At 46.7% G+C, this 20,307-nt stretch overlaps 1 protein-coding gene across 1 annotated transcript in view; it reads right to left on the reverse strand.

Annotated features, from left to right (window-relative positions):
• Window positions 1-9,645: 9,645 nt before the first annotated feature.
• LOC142557695 (lysosomal alpha-mannosidase-like) overlaps window positions 9,646-20,307 on the reverse strand; it is a 29,551-nt gene continuing 18,889 nt past the window's right edge. Inside the window, exons 10-11 of the mRNA XM_075669731.1 lie at window positions 12,730-12,861; window positions 9,646-12,427 (exon numbers count right to left, since the gene is read on the reverse strand). Coding sequence (XP_075525846.1) covers window positions 12,176-12,427; window positions 12,730-12,861 — 384 coding nt within the window. The 3' untranslated portion in view covers window positions 9,646-12,175. The remainder of the gene's footprint in view (window positions 12,428-12,729; window positions 12,862-20,307) is intronic.

Genomic DNA, 20,307 nt, shown 5'->3' on the forward strand with positions numbered 1-20,307 from the left:
ACTTGTCGAACATCATCAAGGGGCAGTGCAAGACGGCAAAAGCAGAAAGCAGGAAAGCGCTGTCCTGTGTCTTTCCTGCTTTCTATTTTTGTCATCTTGCGCTGCCCCTTCAAAATATTCAAAAGAACAGAAACTTATAACATACTGTGCCTTTCGCCAACCGTGCTTCTGTTTCGCTTTAAGTTAAACCAGTAGGCTGAACTCATAATGTGGAAGTCACCTCATGTTGCACCTGCCATCCCTCTGTGGTCACCGAGGGCGTCTTGCAGAATATGCCAATCCTTGCCAGGAGTCATATTCTGAAATGTTCGCCTTCCATGAAACTATCGCCTTGGCCACGCCTCTGCCAATGGCACAGTCGGATTGGCTGTTTTAGCAAAACCGGAAAATAAACAGCGCAATCTAGTTGTTCCGGCCTACGTCATTTTAACGTCATGGTGTCAATGGGTGCTCTCGACATGTATTGAATAGATGAACACGTCTCTTGGCGTTCGGTTGGTGGTGGAGTGTAGTAGATATGAGAGGTGGTAGATTATAGTAGTCTTGGTGGCATCTTACACACATTGCTTTGTGGCAATATTTGTTGATGCATTTAAAATAAATAATTTCACACTTCCTTTTTAAATTTATTTTACCTAAAGCAGACGCAGCCAACCATAGTCAGTGTGCAGAACCCATACTGCGGCCACCACAAACAAAAACAACACACCCGAGCCGCTGTGCACCCGCACGGTGAGCTCTCTCATGCGATGTGAAGTGTTCGAGAGTGCGTGTTGGTAGTGCACACTGATGTCACAGGTAAGGAGTTGCTTGATTTACCGAACCTGACTATCGCGGTGGCGAAACTATCGTGGAAGGCAAGCGTTTCAGAATACGGCCCCTGATCATCTAAGCTTATTACAATCGGCCTGCTGGGGCTGGCAATCTTTAGAGAAACGACCTCTGAACCCTTCCCAGCCCGCTGCGACGACTCGCTTTGTAAAGACAACAATGCGCCCCTTCAACAGCTCAATGACGCCGGCATGTCTAGCCACATTCAGCGGACTGAGTATTGTTAGTCAATTCGCTGTCGCCTTCACGATTTGCTTGGAGCAAGAGAACTCCTGGAAAAGGATGTTTTGCGGTGCTTTCCCACGGGCCGCAGAAGTCGTCACAGTCAATGGACCGACGCTGTGGCTACTGACTGCAGGGTCAGCTCTGGGATCAACAGGAGCCTGCTCAGGTCAAGACCCCTGTCTACGAGAACCCCCTCACCTTGGTGTGTTCAGTGAAACCAAAGTGCGGAAGTGAGTGTGTGAACCCTCCCCCTCAAAGGCTGGTCGACTACTATGACTCTCCCATTGGACGAAGGTTGAACGGCAGTTTTCCTTCACCTAGGGATCTGGGGAGGAGAGAGTGTTTTTAAGCAGCCATTTACAGCTGCTTCAGGTGCATTCTCTTATGAACTGTAACGTTCTCCACCCTTCATGCAGATATTGTAAATAAATCCCATATTCCTCGTTCTCGATGAGAACAAGTCCCTCCCTTTGACAACGTCCTTAAAGGGACGCTAAAGGTTGCTATGAAGTCAAGTTAAAGTGATAAAGCAATGCTCTAGAACATCTAAGGTGTCAATATAATCGCGAACAGAGCTTTAGTAACCGAGAAATTGAGGTAAATGCATGACACGATTTGAGACCCGCCAGTAACATTCCGTTACTAGCCCGATGACGAAGGCACTCATAATTTATGTCACTAGTTTTCAACTACCCATATTAAAAAGATCATTCCATTAGGTTATAAGACGGAAGAAAATGCTACTTGTCTACTTCTGTTTGATGCTAAGAAATATGATTTTGACATTACCCTTCAGTAGTATGGGTGGTCGAAAGGTTTCGTTTTCGCTTGACTCTGCGCGCTTGACTCTGCATCGCGCGCACTTTGGAGTTTCAGTTGTTTCGTTATCGCGTCATGCTGCGCTGGTTCTGCTGGCTCGCGAAACTTACATTTGGAACAAGCAGTGAAAATGCCATGTCCATGTGATGTCGTGGGATGCGCGAACGGTTCGCGGAACTTGTCCAAGGGCAGTTGCAGCAGCGAATCCAACGTTACTTATCACTGTGTGCCAACGAGTGAACCTCTCCGTTCGAAGTGGTTAAGTGCTGTACCTTTACCACAGCGCGCTGGCAAATGGCTGAAAAATCATGTAGTGTGCTCGCTGCACTTTCATCCAGAGGATTACGAGTTCAACGCCGACTTACTGAAGTCGTGTGGAGTGCCTTCAAAAGCAATGCTTTCCCGTAGCGCTGTTCTGTCGGTCTTGCCTGCATTCTCCGAAGGGCAAGAACAACTGCAGGTCGAAGACGGCGAATGCGGCATTTGGTTTTCACGAAGGAAAAGCTACAAATGTGCGAATATGTACAGCCATGACATACAGTTGCCGTCGTAGTAGTACGCAACGACGCCGGCAGTGCGAGCCTTCAGCAGCAGGTCACGTTCATCAGTGCTTAAATTGCTGAAGTCGAGCCCAGCATTGCGAGCCAATGTGTCGTTCTCAGGGTCGTCCATTGCAACGAGCGTCGAAGTTGGCGTCATAAAATAGAGAACCAGCTTATTGTCGTGCGCTTTCCCTTCCGGTAGTCACCATAGTTCCGCTTTCGCGCTGCTCTCTGCTCTGTTTCTGGCCGTGCGTTTACGTTTTGCGCAGGAAAGTCGTAGCGCCGTCTGCGGGCGCCGTTTTACTCACCGACGGCGTAATGTCACTATGAGACCGTGACGTCACCACTCCTCGATCGGAGGGCGGGCGATTTGAACTGCGCTAGAGGTACGCGGACGCTTCAGAATGCATTTTTTCATGAAATAAATCTCTTCTTCGCATGCAACAAGCGTTTCAACATTTCTGGCATGGTATTTAAACAGTCGACGTTGACTTAATATTAACCTTTAGTGTCCCTTTAACGTGGATGAGTGGAACGATGGCATGGGCCAGCTACCATCTATTTCATGCTCGACCCCAACTCTTACAAGCTATGCAGCATATGGTACTTGGTTTAGGGGGTAGGAGGAGGAGGAGGAGGAACTTTATTATCGCAGAAACCGTTGTGCAGTTTATTCCTGGGTGGTTCCCTCTGACAGGGCTCCACTGGCGATCGCGGCTCGCCGGGCCTGGTCGAGGGCCGCCAGTTGGCTTCCCAGGTCCAGTTCGGAGAGTCTCGCCTCCCAAGACCACGTAGTGAGTGTGTGTGTTGTGACTCGTGTCGAAATTGCGGGTGGGAGTTATCTTAGGAATGGCCAGTGCCGATGGCTTCCTGAATTCTGGGGGGTATTCTGGAAGAGTCCATCTAGTGGACACGTCCATTTCGTCTGCTGCTAAAGTGCTGATTGGGGGGGGGGGGGGGGGGTGCCTGTCTCCTTCGAGCGTGTATCCCAGCCCAGCCAATCAGAACTTCAGCAGCAGATGAAATGGACATGTCCACTACTTGGACACTTACAGAATAGTCCCTCCCCCCCTCGGTGTCGGTTCTGAGAGGCGTGCAATCGCAATGTGCGTAGTTGAATATGCATGTCCTGCTTCCCCAAACCTTACCAAGCATTATACCACTGCACCTTCAAAGATGCCATGGTGCCATGGCCAAGGTTACCATACACGTTCAGTAACGTGGAAAGTTGGGCTAGTTGGTGAGGGTGCGCCTGAGGGTGCACGCCTGAGGGTGCGCAGGTATATAAACTTGAAGTATGTGTTCTGAAATAAAATAGTTGCGAGTGCAGCGAGTGTCGTCTATTCCTGCTTGTCTCCACTGTGTCCGTGTTTGTGCGCTGCTTCACCAGCAAGGTACTATTACCATACACGTTGGCGTATGGTAAATGCATGGTAATGTAAGGCCTGGTGTGCAAACACATACTCAGTGGGAACGAAAAGGAAAACACAAGCCCCGGGTGCATGTTGTCCTTATCTTGTGTGTTCTTGTGCTACAGTTTGTGTCCATGTTTACTCGCCTGCCTTTCGGTGTCATAAATACACACCGACTTGCTCAATAAAACATTTTACTGGGTTGGTTCATACTTGCCAGCGGACGCCTATAGGACGACACAAAGGTCGTAGACGCAAGGCAATTTAAGCGCCGACTATTGCTTGTCTTGCACCTAGTTCCTTTGTTATGTTGCGCGCGTTTAAACATGCAACATGCTCAACTGTCAGTTGTTTTAAGTACGAGGCGTGCTTAAAATGACGCTGCAAGAAAGGGGTCTGCTTTATCGAGCGGGACGACATCTGCCTCAGTCATGGGCTCTGGGTCATAGCGAAATATCTGGCGGCCCATGGCCACTGACGAAGAGAAGTGTACCTCTGAGCTCGTCCCAGAGAGGTCCCTAACCCAGCGCGTACCTCTTGTGGCCCATCGCTTGTATCTTCATCGCACGTACTACGTGATGGATGGTTCCCGATCAAGTAGGCTGCTACTGCTTGCCGGCGAGCGACGGATAAGACGAGATTCCAAGTGAGGCCACTCTTCGGGTTTCTGAACAATGCACTCCTTAAAGGATATCGCTATATCTGTAAGACGGTATTGCGTGTGCCTTGACAACCAGCGAGCCTGTGACCCTAAGAAAGATATCCAATCCTCTCCATATCAGCCTACTATGCCGGAAAAAAAATTCAGGTTTTTATGATGGCTCAGTGTGCTAGACGCACCTTTCTATACCTTCAAATAAAATGAATACCTACCATGCCTTAAGCAATGTAGATATTATTTTCTGAGTATGATAAGGTGAAATTTGTTGGTAAATTCGTAATTAGGTGTCGAGAAAAAAAAAACTGCTCAATGTATGGGGGTGTCTATTTCGCCACACTACTGCGATTTCCTTATTTATTCAGTACCCACAGGTGCCAAAAGGCGTTACAGTGTGGGGGGGAAGGTCTTACAAAATGGCTAGAAACGTTCCATTGTCTTTCTTGCCCAATCTACTGTAAGAAAAACCAGAAGTTGCCTTTACAGTAAATTAGGTATGCAAGCATGCCAGAGCGTTATAAGTGTGCTTTACGAATCACATAGAATTTTAGCCCTCTGTTCCAGGAGAACTACATATACCTGGCACCGACTTCAAGTTAACTTAAATTGGGAGTGCATTATGGCTGATGTGCATGCGAAGTTCAATTTGTGTGGGTTAAAACAGCGTTACACAAAAGTTCTACGAATTTTCCCCCGTTGTCAAATGAAATGTGACATGGAATTTAAATTTGCAGTAAACGGAGTTCACGTTATGAGTCGCATGCATGAAAAGTACTAAACTTTTGTGTGGTTTAATTACGGGCTATTAAAATCCTTAATACAAATGGTAGAAATAAACAGATTAGCTAGAAATTCGTCTGTGATTCTGGAAGGTTGCTCAAGCGTGCTCTGTTTTTCCTCATGCCCTCGCATATTGAGATCTGGATACTTCAGGATATTCATGAGCCTGGGTGATATGAACAGCGTTCCTGAGTTCGGCATTCAATTCAAGCACTCCATTGTAACTATGCTCATTGCGAGCTGTCTGTCAATATAATATATATATATATATATATATATATATACATGCCACAAACGAATTTTTTGAACGCTACACACTGTGAGGACAAGTAAAATCTGTATTCGGTCATAGAAGAATATATTCGTATGTCGCAAAAAATTGTGCCAGAAATAACTGATGTCAATGCTTCCGTTTTTTTTTTGTCTATTTGATATGTAAAGAAAATATCACACAAACTTTAGCACTATATCAGTTCGAAACCAGCACATATAGAAAGCAGGAGTTCTGGGAAAAATATACATTAACAATGCGAAGATACAGCTTGATAAAGGGCAAAAAAGTGTCGCTGGAAACAAAGTTTACTGCATGTAAACATGAAACCTCGCAACAAGATATTTAAACATGTGTATAGTTCTACAATAATTCTACGTATCCAAGCAAAAATCACCTTATATGATACGTCAAACAAGGCAAATAAACATGTTGCACAATATCACAGATTCACAAATCACAGAATCCCAAGCCCCCCCCCCCCCCCCCCCTCCGATGCATCTCGCGCGACGGAAGGCGGCGTGCTTTCTCCCCGCTTTTCTCCTTTGTGCAAACGAGACTGAGCCACGATCGTCGGCTCAGCCATGCCACGCCCCCTCCCCCCCCCTCACGCTTTCACTCGCACATACAGCATGCGGCGCGCGTCAACCTTGGACTTTATACGGAACATGACGGCATCGGTAGGAATGCGCCTGGTGTGTCCATATAGTTGCTATCTCAGCATCAGCAGCAGCAGCCTGGTTACACTCACTGCAGGGCACAAGCCTCTCCCATACTTCTCCAACTACCCCGGTCACGTACTAATTGTGGCCATGTTGTCCCTGCAAACTTTTTAATCTCATCCGCCCACCTAACTTTCTGCCGCCCCCTGCTACGCTTCCCGTCCCTTGGAATCCAGTCCGTAACCCTTAATGACAATCGGTTCTTTCCTCCTCATTACATGTCCTGCCCATGCCCATTTATTTTACTTGATTTCAACTAAGATGTCATTAACTCGCGTTTGTTCCCTCACCCAATCTGCTCTTTTCTTACCCCTTACGTTACACCCATCATTCTTCTTTCCATAGCTCGTTGCGTCGTCCTCAATTTAAGTAGAACCCTTTTCGTAATCCTTCAAGTTTATGCCCCGCACGTGAGTACTGGTAAGACACAACTGTTATGCACTTTTCTCTTGAGGAATAATGGCAACCTGCTGTTCATTATCTGAGAATTCCTGCCAAATGCACCCCAGCCCATTCTTATTCTTCAGATTATTTCAGTCTCATGATCCGGATTCGCAGTCACTACCTGCCCTAAGTAGATGTATTCCCTTACCACTTCCAGTGCCTCGCTACCTATCGCAAACTGTTCTCTTCCGAGACTGTTAAACATTACTTTAGTTTTCTGCAGATTAATTTTTTCAACCACCCTTCTGCTTTGCTGCTCCAGGTCAATGAGCATGCATTGAAATTGGTCCCCTGAGTTACTAAGCAAGGCAATATCATCAGCGAATCGCAAGTTGCAAAGGTATTCTCCATTAACCCTTATCCCCACTTATTCCCAATCCAGGTCTCTGAATACCTCCTGTAAACACGCTGTGAATAGCATTGTAGAGATCGTACCTCCCTGCCTGACGCCTTTCTTCACAGTTATTGCTATCACAATAATCCAAAAGAATATCCGGCAACTCAAGATTTCCGTGACCCATTGCTTTCCGCAAAAGAAGTAACAAAATCGAACTTGCACCATGCGACAATTCGCTGTGCTGCAATGTCCTTTTTTCTTTTGGGGGACGTGGGCACCGAAATGACAAAAAAAGAAAACGCTAAGGAAAGCATGTTGGCCACACTCGAATACCTACTTTGGGCACCTAATGCTACCGAAGGAATATCGAAGAAATCTTAATACGCTTGGCCCGCAGAGAACAATACGAATATTGCTCGGCATTGGGGCGAGCTCCACCCCTGGAAAAGCTGGCGCCACCGTCGGCGTGACGTGGCATGAGGGATCACGTGGACACAGCGGCCGCGCGGCTGCTTCGAAAGCGCCGAAGCGAACTGAAAACGAAAGCTTAAAGTCCCGGCTGCACTGCGGTTCTGATTAAGTGGTGAGGCTTTACCGCCTTGGGTGTCTGCTTGACAACATTTGAAAGTACTATAATAGGTAGTGACTGCCTTTGGAGGCGTGCAGCATGGTGGGCTAGTGCTCGGTGCCGCAGTGCCGGACGTACGCAACGGAGCCCGATGTCAGCCTTATTCGAGCAAGGACCTGCGTGAAGCTTGGCTCCCGAAACTTAGAACCGGCAGACAGCCGTCGGCTACAACTCGGGTATGCAGCAAGCACAGCCGCGAGGAAGATTTTTGCCATGGCGCCGCGACTGCGATGTTCGGTGAGTGGCTGAAAACGCGCACTGAGACGATCGCCCGCGCCTGCTGCTCGGCTAATGTCAGGACGGTTTGGCCTATGAACATGTTGATGCTTGACACTGCAAGTTCACTGGAACGGAAAGGGAGCGGTAAGGTTTTACCGCGACGCACATTAAAAAGGCATGGCATATGGTCATATGTTTGTGTTATGAATTCATGCACTGGATTACGAAAAAGAAGCAGATGGAAATCGCACGTTGAGAAGACCGATAAACATAAAGTGCGACGCAACTTGAGAAATAATATTGAAATGTCCAAAAATTTAGAAGACAAAAAAAGATTGAATCGTCGCGACGGCACATCACAGTCGTCGTAGGCGTCGAAGTCTCTATAACGAAACAGTTCTGATAGCGTCCATGCAACAATGGTTGCTCGTGTACTGTCAAATGTTTATATGCTGCGGCCTATAGCTCACGGCACGGTGCGAAAACGCGCGCACAGCGAAAGCAAAACATCGTGCGCGGACAAGCATGCAGACGCGCAGTCAGTCGCTGCGAACCCGTGCGATCGCTGCATTGAGGCTTCATTCTGGTTATGCCCCATTTGGCTACACAGACAGCCCACTATAAGGGCATATTTCACATAGTTTACTCTCAGCGTTTGCCTACCTTTCACGCAAGAAGCCGGTTCGGGAGACTCCATCGCGGCGACCGCACGCAGTGGCGTCCACTGTACGTATTCGGTAATGAGATAGCGTCTGTAAACGATTCTGTGCTTTCAGTTTGTCCACGATTATTATATCGACAATCAAGAACTCCCCTCGTTTTGAGAGTACTTCCACGTGGTTTTTTTATTGAGCGGCGTAAGCAAAACCTATGAGCGCGCCACGTGAAAGGGAGACGCTTCCGACGGATGGTGCCTCCGTAAGTCCTCGCCCCCAATACAACACCGGCGAGACAGAAGACTTTCCGGAGAGGTTGCGATAACATCGAAGTGAAGGTGATGCCCTCAAGCGAACGCGTTGCAATCCGTCAAGTCCTCGGAGTGATGGCGGCGAACGACCATTGTTTCTTCTCATCTGTTGCTAGCCGAAAAGCATCCAAAACTCTGCCAGGCCAAAATCCACTCGGTCAGAGGAAAACGAACGCGCACCGAAGTGCGCCGCGCGGTGGTTGGGGCAACACGATAAAAACGAATGCGCTCTGGCTGGCTTGGGCAGTCCGCGGGTAGCGAGAACAGAAAAAATTGAACCTCAATGTGTCCTCGCGAGTGAAAGTCAAAGTAGAAAAAATAAATAAGAACGTAGTTACCTTTGCTTGCGTTAGTGTCTCGACATGGATCCTTTGGCGCAGGTGAAAAAAATGTTGATAGTCTTTTCTGTGACACGACGGCACAAACCCCCACAACTCTGTCTCATCAGACCCCACTGCGTGCTTGGTCAACTTGTCTGATAATGCGTTGATTTGGCTTATCCCGCTGTATGGTCCGGTGTACGAGTTTAGAACAGTCAATGCACCTTTGACCTCAAATGTTTATAGGAACATTAAGCTCACAAAGTTCCGGAATTGAAAATCTAAATCACCACATTGGAAAATATGTCAATGCACCTTTTGCATCAAAAATTTGAGAACTTTATACCCATAAAGTTTCGGAACTGAAATTCGATCATGCGCTCCGGCATCTCGCGGCGTCCGCGAGATGCCGCGTCGAGCCCGCGTTCGCCATCAAAATGCCCTTGAAACTTTGTGCTTGGATGGGTCTGCTTGCGTTATGTGACTCCAGGCGGTTGGGCGCTGCCACGAAATCCACCCCGAGTTTTTTATTTATTTATTTATTTTTGTTAATTTATTTATTCATACATATTGCAACTCTAAGAGGGTTATCTCAGAAGTGCGGAACAAAATCAGAGGTGCCGCGCACACAACAAGGGAGGTTCACAAATCAAAGGTACAAGGCACACAGCAAGAAATATGCTGAAAAGAAAAATGGTCTCAATACATATATACATATGTGCATATAAACAAGTCTGTAATGGTCCTAGGAATGACGAGCATCAACCAGTGAGTGCCTTAACAAAATCATCAAGTGTCAGTTTTCGTATGTTAGGGGGAAGCTGGCTCCACATTTCAATGGATGGGGGCAAAAGCTATATTTGAATTTGTCAGCCCGTGCGTACAGGGGTGTTATATTTCGAAGGTGAAAATTCCGTGTGTTAGACGCTTTAGTAAACTTAATGTATTCTGAAGATGAGCAACGTTCAGAGTTAACAGTGGTGCAAAACAGTTTAAGGCTCTCTATAGAGAGCCTAACTATCGAAGAGAGGTTTAAAGAGTGAAAGTTAGAAGAGGGGGAGAAGTCCTTGTAACGCCGGTATATAGATTGAATAGGTATTATTATTTTTTTTTTTGACGGATTCGAGTTTTTTTTATGTCGGATTTCAGATATGGATTCCAAATGGCACACCCGTAATCCAAGATTACAGGTGTGCCAGCACTAGGGTTTTGTACGTGAGCAATTTTGTTTCTCTGGGGGCTCAGTGCAGATAACGCCTTGGGTAACCTAGACGTGCTAGAGCTTTAGAACAGGTTGCTTCAATATGTTTGGACCAGGGTAAATCAGGTGTAAATAGAAGTACTGTGAATAGAAGCCAATGTACTTATATTGAGAAACGTTTCCCAGAGGAATACCATTGAAACAATAAGGAAGGCACAAATGTGTAGTATGTGTCGAGAAGATCACAGAGACAGTTTTGCGAAAATTTATGTTCGCCTGCCACTCGTTACACCAAGTACAAAAGTTGGAAAATGCTTTATTCAGAATGACGTGATCTCCGTAACTGGTTATTGTGTGATAGATAACGCAGTCATCGGCCTAAAGACGGATTTTGGTTGGTAGCACGTTGTTATGTAGGACATCTATATACAGGAGGAAGAGAAGCGAGCCTAAATCTGAACCCTGCGGAACACCAAAGGTAACGGCCATCGTAGGCGATTTGGCAGAATTGAAACAAACGTATTGCGACCTATCTGAGATAAAACCAGAGATCCAGGCTACTAGGCTGGGATTATTTAAAATACAATTTAGTTTATGCAAAAGCTTGGAATGTGCAACTGTATCAAATGCTTTGAAAAAGTCTACGAACCAAAAGGCTAGGTCAAGTGCGCGGCAGACGTCATGAGCAAATTCAGATGTTTGCGTAATGGTGCTGAGGCCATTGCGAAATCCATGCTGGAAGGCTGCTAAAATATTGTTGGTTTCAAGAAACTCAATAATATGTGTGTAGACGACATGTTCTAAAAGTTAACTGCAACTAGAGGCTAAGGAAATCGGTCTTTAGTTGGATAGGTCTCGTTTAGTCCCTTATAAAGGGAGTAAATGTTCGCGCCGAAATGTCTTTTCGAGCGTGAAAAAGATAGTCTAGACAAAATCCAGAGTGATTTCTGGCGCCGGGGGATGTTTTGGTCGGCGGTGCATGACAGCACGAAAAAAATGTAGGGATCCGGTGGTCGCTGCGGCCCATGTTCTGCTGTTGTGCTAATCTTGCCAATGCGCTTGAAGCGACGCCAGCTTCTTTTGCCCAAAGGTGCTACTCACGTGAAGAGAAGGACTAGAAAATAAAATAAAGAAATCTAAATAAAAAGAAAGCGAGTGCGCACATGCCAGAGGTGTCAGTGCCCCTTGACGTCCACCAATCCGAAACTTCTGCCTAGCCTTGCTCTTCGTGAAGCTAGTGGCGAGAGCGCGTTGTTCCTTCCCGAAGCTTCCTGCAGAGCGACAGTACTTTTTCTTTCCCCACCCCGAGATGCCAGTTCGTGCCTGAGACCGCGGAGAAAAATTTTGGCTCTGAACTGTGTTCTCGTCATCCGTCGAGCCAGCGCCGGTTTTGTTGGGGTCGCGTTGTTTTTAAATGCATAGCATGTGATTCTCGGGGGTGCGTTTGAAGTGGTGGCGTATTTCACTCAGTAGCGCTTTCGAAATTGGCGACGCAGAAATTCGTCCGAACGCAGCGGCTCCGAAAAGGGGCGGAGTGGGAGCGAGCGTCTCACAGGTTCCATAGCATGGGGGCACTGGCTCCGTCTAATATAGTAAATAAGCATTGGTATCACAATAGAAAAACGGTTGTATAGGCAAAATGAGCCAGGCTCTTGCACCCACACTCAAAAACCACTTTCGTAACCCTTGTCAGAACGCGCTAATTGGCTAAAATTGATTCCCTGGCAAAATCATGACGCCGATGAGCTGCTGTGATGCTTCCGTCGTTTCTGATCGGGCCTGGTTCGCAGGCAACGCGCTCACTCGGCGACCAGCTTCGCCAAGAAAGTAGCGATTTGTCCCGGTCGCAGATTGACGTGCGTATCGCCCGTGCTCCATTCTGTGCTCAGTTCGGGAGCTGTCATTGGCACGTCGTCGACGGGAAGCCGTGACTTCCCGCCGTCTGCCGCCTCTTGCGGGCGCCAGCGTTGGCGCTTGGGACCCGGAAGGAAGCGGTTGGCCCCCAGTGTCGTTGGCCGGACGTTCTCCAGTCGGCAACCCGCCAGCAGACGCTGTGTAAATCAATAAATCAATCACATTTAGAAGCTTTAAGCTAGGTCTATAAACTATAGTAAGGGATGCAAGCAGGGTGCGTTATGAAAGTGTGAAGTCTCTTCGGGATTGTAAGGGCAGTGCGCAACGCAAGGACGAAAACTTCTGTTCTCGCTTGGCTTGCGAAATGTGCATGCAAATGTTTTATTAGATCACCCAGCTCTCCACGGGAATGGTAATTTTGCGTAACATTTGCGCATCGCAATCGGAAGTCTTCGGACAAAAAGCGACTGAGAGCTTTCAAGCGTGGTATACTACTCACGGTGATGTCTATCTTGACGGTCGTGTCGTTGATGGACAAGTGCTCTAGACGGAGGAGCACTTCGTGTGCTTGGAGCGTCTCCAAAGTCAGCACGTGCACGGTGCTCGGAAGTGGCCGTCTCAGCGCCGAAAACTGCAGGACGAGATAGGGACAACACTCTTTGCAGAGTATCATCAGTGGATTTCAGAAGACGGAGTAGTGACGGAGATTATGTGCATTCGAGAGGTTTTCCGTTCTCCTCAGAATCCTGTGACAGCTAGGCCACTTTTTTTTTCCATTCTAGAACAAGAAAAAAATTGGTTGCGGCTTAGGTCAGCTGATCCTGGATATGCAAAACGAAAGCTGGTTAAGTCTTGGTTTCACTTGGTTAACCTTTCATTTAGCTGTAATTATTATACTTAGGACCCCGGCCCTCAGTCCCCAGCAGCCGCGAAGCAACTGACCACGGCGGCGGTCAGATCTGTGACGCTGCAGAGGGTGCTAAGAATACCTGGCTCCGGACAGGCCGCCATTGGAATCTGAACCTGGCAACGTTTAACGTTAGAACGCTATCTAGTGAGGCGAGTCTAGCAGTGTTATTGGAGGAATTAGAGGGTAGTAAATGGGATATAATAGGGCTCAGTGAGGTTAGGAGGACAAAAGAAGCATATACAGTGCTAAAAAGCGGGCATGTACTGTGTTACCGGGGCTTAGCGGAGAGGCGAGAACTAGGAGTCGGATTCCTGATTAATAAGGAAATAGCTGGTAACATACAGGAATTCTATAGCATTAACGAGAGGGTGGCAGGCCTTGTTGTGAAACTTAATAAGAGGTACAAATTGAAGGTGGTACAAGTCTATGCCCCTACATGCAGTCATGATGACCAGGAAGTCGAAAGCTTTTATGAAGACGTGGAATCGGCGATGGGTAAAGTCAAAACAAAATACACTATACTGATGGGCGACTTCAATGCCAGGGTAGGCAAGAAGCAGGCTGGAGACAAGTCAGTGGGGGAATATGGCATAGGCTCTAGGAATAGCAGAGGAGAATTATTAGTAGAGTTTGCGGAACAGAATAATATGCGGATAATGAACACCTTTTTCCGCAAGCGGGTTAGTCGAAAGTGGACGTGGAGGAGCCCGAATGGTGAGACTAGAAATGAAATCGACTTCATACTCTGCGCGAACCCTGGCATCATACAAGATGTAGACGTGCTCGGCAAGATACGCTGCAGTGACCATAGGATGGTAAGAATTCGAATTAGCCTAGACTTGAGGAGGGAACGGAAGAAACTGGTACACAAGAAGCCAATCAATGAGTTAGCGGTAAGAGGGAAACTAGAGGAATTCCGGATCAAGCTACAGAACAGGTATCCGGCTTTAACTCAGGAAGAGGACCTTAGTGTTGAAGCAATGAACGACTATCTCATGGGCATCATTAAGGAGTGCGCAATAGAAGTCGGTGGTAACGCCGTTAGACAGGAAACCAGTAAGCTATCGCAGGAGATGAAAGATCTGATCAAGAAACGCCAATGTATGAAAGCCTCTAACCCTACAGCTAGAATAGAACTGGCAGAACTTTCTAAGTTAATCAACAAGCGTAAGACAGCGGACATCAGGAACTATAATATGGATAGAATTGAACAGGCTCTCAGGAACGGAGGAAGCCTAAAAACAGTGAAGAAGAAACTAGGAATAGGCAAGAATCAGATGTGTGCGTTAAGAGACAAAGCCGGCAATATCGTTACTAATATGGATGAGATAGTTCAAGTGGCTGAGGAGTTCTATAGAGATTTATACAGTACCAGTGGCACCCACGACGATAGTGGAAGAGAGAATAGCCTAGAGGAATTCGAAATCCCACAGGTAACGCCAGAAGAAGTAAAGAAAGCCTTAGGAGCTATGCAAAGGGGGAAGGCAGCTGGGGAGGATCAGGTAACAGCAGATTTGTTGAAGGATGGTGGTCAGATTGTTCTAGAGAAACTGGCCACCCTGTATACGCAATGCCTCATAACCTCGAGCGTACCGGAATCTTGGAAGAACGCTAACATAATCCTAATCCATAAGAAAGGGGACGCCAAAGACTTGAAAAATTATAGACCGATCAGCTTACTGTCCGTTGCCTACAAAGTATTTACTAAGGTAATCGCAAATAGAATCAGGAACACCTTAGACTTCTGTCAACCAAAGGACCAGGCAGGATTCCGTAAAGGCTACTCAACAATAGACCATATTCACACTATCAATCAAGTGATAGAGAAATGTGCAGAATATAACCAACCCTTATATATAGCTTTCATTGATTACGAGAAAGCGTTTGATTCAGTCGAAACCTCAGCAGTCATGGAGGCATTACGGAATCAGGGTGTAGATGAGCCATATGTAAAGATACTGGAAAATATCTATAGCGGCTCCACAGCCACCGTAGTCCTCCACAAAGAAAGCAACAAAATCCCTATAAAGAAAGGCGTCAGACAGGGAGATACGATATCTCCAATGCTATTCACAGCATGTTTACAGGAGGTATTCAGAGGCCTGGAGTGGGAAGAATTGGGGATAAAAGTTGATGGAGAATACCTTAGCAACTTGCGATTCGCTGATGATATTGCCTTGCTTAGTAACTCAGGAGACCAATTGCAATGCATGCTCACTGACCTGGAGAGGCAAAGCAGAAGGGTGGGTCTGAAAATTAATCTGCAGAAAACTAAAGTATTGTTTAACAGTCTCGGAAGAGAACAGCAGTTTACCATAGGTAGCGAAGCACTGGAAGTGGTAAGGGAATACATCTACTTAGGGCAGGTAGTGACCACGGATCCGGATCATGAGACTGAAATAACCAGAAGAATAAGAATGGGCTGGGGTGCGTTTGGCAGGCATTCTCAAATCATGAACAGCAGGTTGCCACTATCCCTCAAAAGGAAAGTGTATAACAGCTGTGTGATTACCAGTACTCACATATGGGGCAGAAACCTGGAGGCTTACGAAAAGGGTTCTGCTGAAATTGAGGACGACGCAACGAGCTATGGAAAGAAGAATGATGGGTGTAACGTTAAGGGATAAGAAAAGACAAGATTGGGTGGGGCAACAAACGCGGGTAAACGATATCTTAGTTGAAATCAAGAAAAAGAAATGGGCATGGGCCGGACATGTAATGAGGAGGGAAGATAACCGATGGTCACTAAGGGTTACGGACTCGATTCCAAGGGAAGGGATGCGTAGCAGGGGGCGACAGAAAGTTAGGTGGGCCGATGACATTAAGACGTTTGCAGGGACAACATGGCCACAATTAGTACATGACCGGGGTAGTTGGAGAAGTATGGGAGAGGCCTTTGCCCTGCAGTGGGCGTAACTAGGCTGATGATGATGATGATTACACTTAGGTATAAAATCATCGTTAAGCCAGGTATGACGGCTGTGCCTAGGTCGGTGGCTAGACATGAGTGTGATTAGGCTTGGGTGGACACGCATCGTTCAACGGTGCGACGCCTCTTGTGCCACAGGGAAAGCGCAACTGCTAAACTTTCAAAGAGACGCCGCGAACATGCGCAGCGTCGAAGCTCAAACGGACAGGGCGCGAACGCGGTCGCTGCATTGATCTCGACGGTGCGACGCCTGTTGCATTCCGGACCCTGTCCAGTGAAGCAGCTCGCCGGGCGATATCCGCGGGGTGGACGCCGATTGGCAACGACGGCTCAAAGCCTCCCGCTTCCGCGCAACGCTCAGAGAAGACGGCTCGGCTGCGCTATCATCCATGGCCAAGCTGGCACTGACAAGGCGAGCGCGGCCAACACCTCCTAGACGAGAAGGCCTGAGTGCTCAGCGAGTGACGCCACGGAGAAGAGGCCGGCGGCGCGCTTGGGGATACGGGTTGAATGAAGGAATCGCGGCTTGGTTCACTTAGCAGCAGTATGCTTCCATTGACTACTCCACACTTTTTCTTCAGTCGAAACTGCGGAATGAGCAGCAGAACCCTTACAAAGCATTTATTTAGAGGCACAGATACAAAACGGCTTCGTCGAAACTTCAGTCGAAACTGCGGAATGAGCAGCAGAACCCTTACAAAGCATTTATTTAGAGGCACAGATACAAAACAGCTTCGTAAAGCTTGTGCAGGTATTGATGCCAGCAGTTTTTAAAGCGTCGCGCTTTGTCGTCTTTGTAATGTACGTTTTTTGTGAATTATTATTATTATACCTATTACTCCAAATAAATTGAATCCATAAAAACTTTTCCTTCTGTATTTTTGTACTTATGGTTTTTATGGCCCGGCAATGATGAATGTAACGCGCTCGATTAGCTTCACAATTGCGTATCAACAATTTTATTAGGGACACGTGTACTTATTCCAATATAGATTATGCTTAAACGAATAATTTCGTTTTCGACCCACTAATTACCGCTGTCCACTAACTTACAACAACTCAAATAAGTTTAGAAATGGGATATAAAACATTCGTGCAGCCATTTACAAGGGAACAGCTGCCTTATTGCGCAGAGTTTCAGCTTTTCTCTTCCTTGCCTTAGCATTGGCGTCCAATATCTTGTCATTCATCTTGAAGCAGTAGTTCTTCAATAAAATATTCGTGCTACACCACAAAAGGTTCCTTAACACAAATTCACATTTGTGTCCATCCTCGCAGGCGTCGAACTATGAGGAATCATCACTTTCTGTAAAGGCACTTTCTGTAATTGAGCAATTAACCTTTCCGTATTTTTCAAAGGTAACTATTTAAAGAAGTTCTGAACATCTTACCCTGGAGTGAGGTAATACAATGAAGTATACACGTGGAAGCGCCCTAATTCAGGCACTCTGGGCTTATTCATGTTGCGGAAACTTGAAGACATGATTTTTCTGCCCCGATTTGTACATGTAATTGCTCTGGCAATTGGGCACGCAGCACTTATTAGGCATATCTTGGCATGACACTCCACATTCCGGGGAAATGAAGACTCGCGGTACACACAATCGCAAGCACAGCACAAGTGTTGAGACTACATGCATTGGTCAAGTCTAGAAAAAATGTGCGTTCGGAAGCATGCAACAGCATGGCCGAGCACGCCGAGACTTGTTTAACTCCGAAGCTATTCAAGGAGCGGCAGGGCTCCTGGAATTAATCGATTTGTTGTCGCCGCTGTCGTCCCCTCGGTCTTCTCCGAATAGTCGGGGTTAACTATTGTATATCTTCCGCGCTTATTCTCAACACAGGTGCGCTGCTCGTAGCTTCGTAGCACGCTGCACGGAACTTCTATGTAAGCCTCTTTTGCGTGACGTAGGTCAACGGGAGAAGGTCAGCCAGAAGGCCTTATGTTCTCTAGAGGGTGTTGGCGCGGCGCTCCTCTTAGCCAGGCTCGCGGCGGGTCACGTGGTCAGGCGGCGACCCAGCTGCGGAGGGCGCATGCGCCAAGCCGGCGGCGGTGGCGGAGCTCGGCGCGGTGAGTCACGTGATGCGTTGCCAAGGCTACGGCGCAACTGCGGTCGAATGAAGGCGAAATTGCTTGAGACGACGAAACTCGGCTCGACGACGTTAGTAAAGCTTTCGCTTTACAATCGAACGCCATTTTCTTCACCGATAAGAATACGACACAGTAATTCAGCTATATGTAGATATGTAGTGAAATTACCTAAGGAAATGTCCTCGAACATGTTCTTACGAAATTTCTCATAAAAATAACCGATTACAGGCGGTTTTTTACCACATCTGTCATGGCAGGCAATTTCCAGCGCACTTCAGCCAATCGCATGTATGTATGTATGTATGTATGTATGTATGTATGTATGTATGTATGTATGTATGTATGTATGTATGTATGTATGTATGTATGTATGTATGTATGTATGTAGAATTGTATGTAGATCGAGTGCTGCTACACGATCATTTCTAAGCAAGCTTGGTTTCGATCCTGCCCGACTCAGTCATGCTGCCTCATCCACAGTCGAACATTCTCAGCGCAATCGACTGTTGTCATCGGCACTTTCTAGATCTGTCAGGTGTGGCAGACGCAAAGGAACAAAATTACTCAATAAAGATTAAGCACGAAGTCATAATTTACGGAACCAATATATAACTCGCGCTCTGCAAACAAGTAAGTCAAATGTATAGCGTTTCCTGATAAATGTATCATTATATCTTCTTTCTGGGACCCAAAGAGTAGCTCACGAACATACGTGTATTAGCTTTTTTAAATAGTTTCCTCTAGCCTACTGGTACGTTGGGGACGTGCGAGATAAAGATAGCAGCGTGCTCATTTGGGCTGGTTGGTACATGCTTTCAAATAGCAAGATTTTGAAGAGCGCGGCGCAGGACAAAATAAGGAGGCGCAGGACAGATCGCTCTGTCCTGTGCCTCTTCGGCCGGTGTCTCGCGCTGTTCAAAATTCTGCTATTTAAAAAGAAAACAAAAATGCATTTTTTCTGTAATAGCTAAGCGGCCACGCTTACCGCTAGAAGAGGTTCGATAGGCCAAAAATGCGCCAAAAACGAAAGGCGGTTGGTGACATCACTCTAAAATTTCCGAAGCAGCTTTCGTGATGTCAAGGATTTTGTCAGCGTCTCATGGCCTTTCTAAAGTCATAAAGGTAAGAGGGATTAAATTCCTTCCTAAAGGAACCAAAGTGTCAGCACAGCAAGTTTCGAGAACCTTTAATGCGGAGCTTCCCTTGTTTGCAGGAGTTTGTCGCTTCTCATATAGTTTCCTAGCTGGATATATACAGGGTGTCCCAGCTAACTTGGACTAAGATTTTAAAAATACCCAAGAGCTCTAGAGAAATCTTACCGAGTGCATAGTAGCGGTAGTTGTATGTACTTACGGCCAGTATTTTTTTCATCACGAAGTATTAATTAATTACTCTTAATTAGTGACCTTTTTAATTATTGTTCGAATTGCAAACATATCAATTACAAAGTTGTTGGGCACCTCAAATAACTTCCGAATCAAGCATTTGTTTAGTGCTCAGCTTTGCCTCGTTGGTTTTTCCGAGAAAAAACAAAAGCGCGCGAAACATCCAAAATACGAAATAGATAGGCGCTCGCGCGCCGCTACTCAAGCGCTTTCAAGCGAATAGCCCCGGTTACACTGCTTTACTAGCGGCGGCATCTCGATACAGGGCTTCACGCTATGTGATGGTCGCGGCATCAAGAAAACACGCCGCTGACGCAAAAGCGCGTCGGCTTTTATACGTCAGTCATGGAAGGTTCCAGAGTAAGCCCTGGTGCCCGCGTGTGTTCCAGGCAGTCCTACACCATTCACGTCGCGCATGCATGAAATCTGATTACACAAGGTACGTTTACAACAAACAGTGGATATAACCATCGATAACATTCGAGAAACTTCCGAGATATGCAGGCGCGTCCTGCGCTGTGCGATAACATTTGTTAGGCGGTAAAGCCTGGTCACCCGATAAAGATGAACAAGTACACGTGTCAATAACCCCCTCTCAGAAAGCACCGTCCCGGTACTACAAACAAACGAAAACGATAAACAAAAACACTCGTAGTAAAGAAACAACAAAATAACGAAGTTCGTCAGCGTGCATAAAAGGGCTTAAGACGAACCACATGGACAACTTCAGATCGTGCGTGGCGCCGCTGTGATTGCGAAAT

The sequence above is a fragment of the Dermacentor variabilis genome, chromosome 9 (assembly GCF_050947875.1).
Source record: "Dermacentor variabilis isolate Ectoservices chromosome 9, ASM5094787v1, whole genome shotgun sequence".
Taxonomy (NCBI): Eukaryota; Metazoa; Arthropoda; class Arachnida; order Ixodida; family Ixodidae; genus Dermacentor; species Dermacentor variabilis.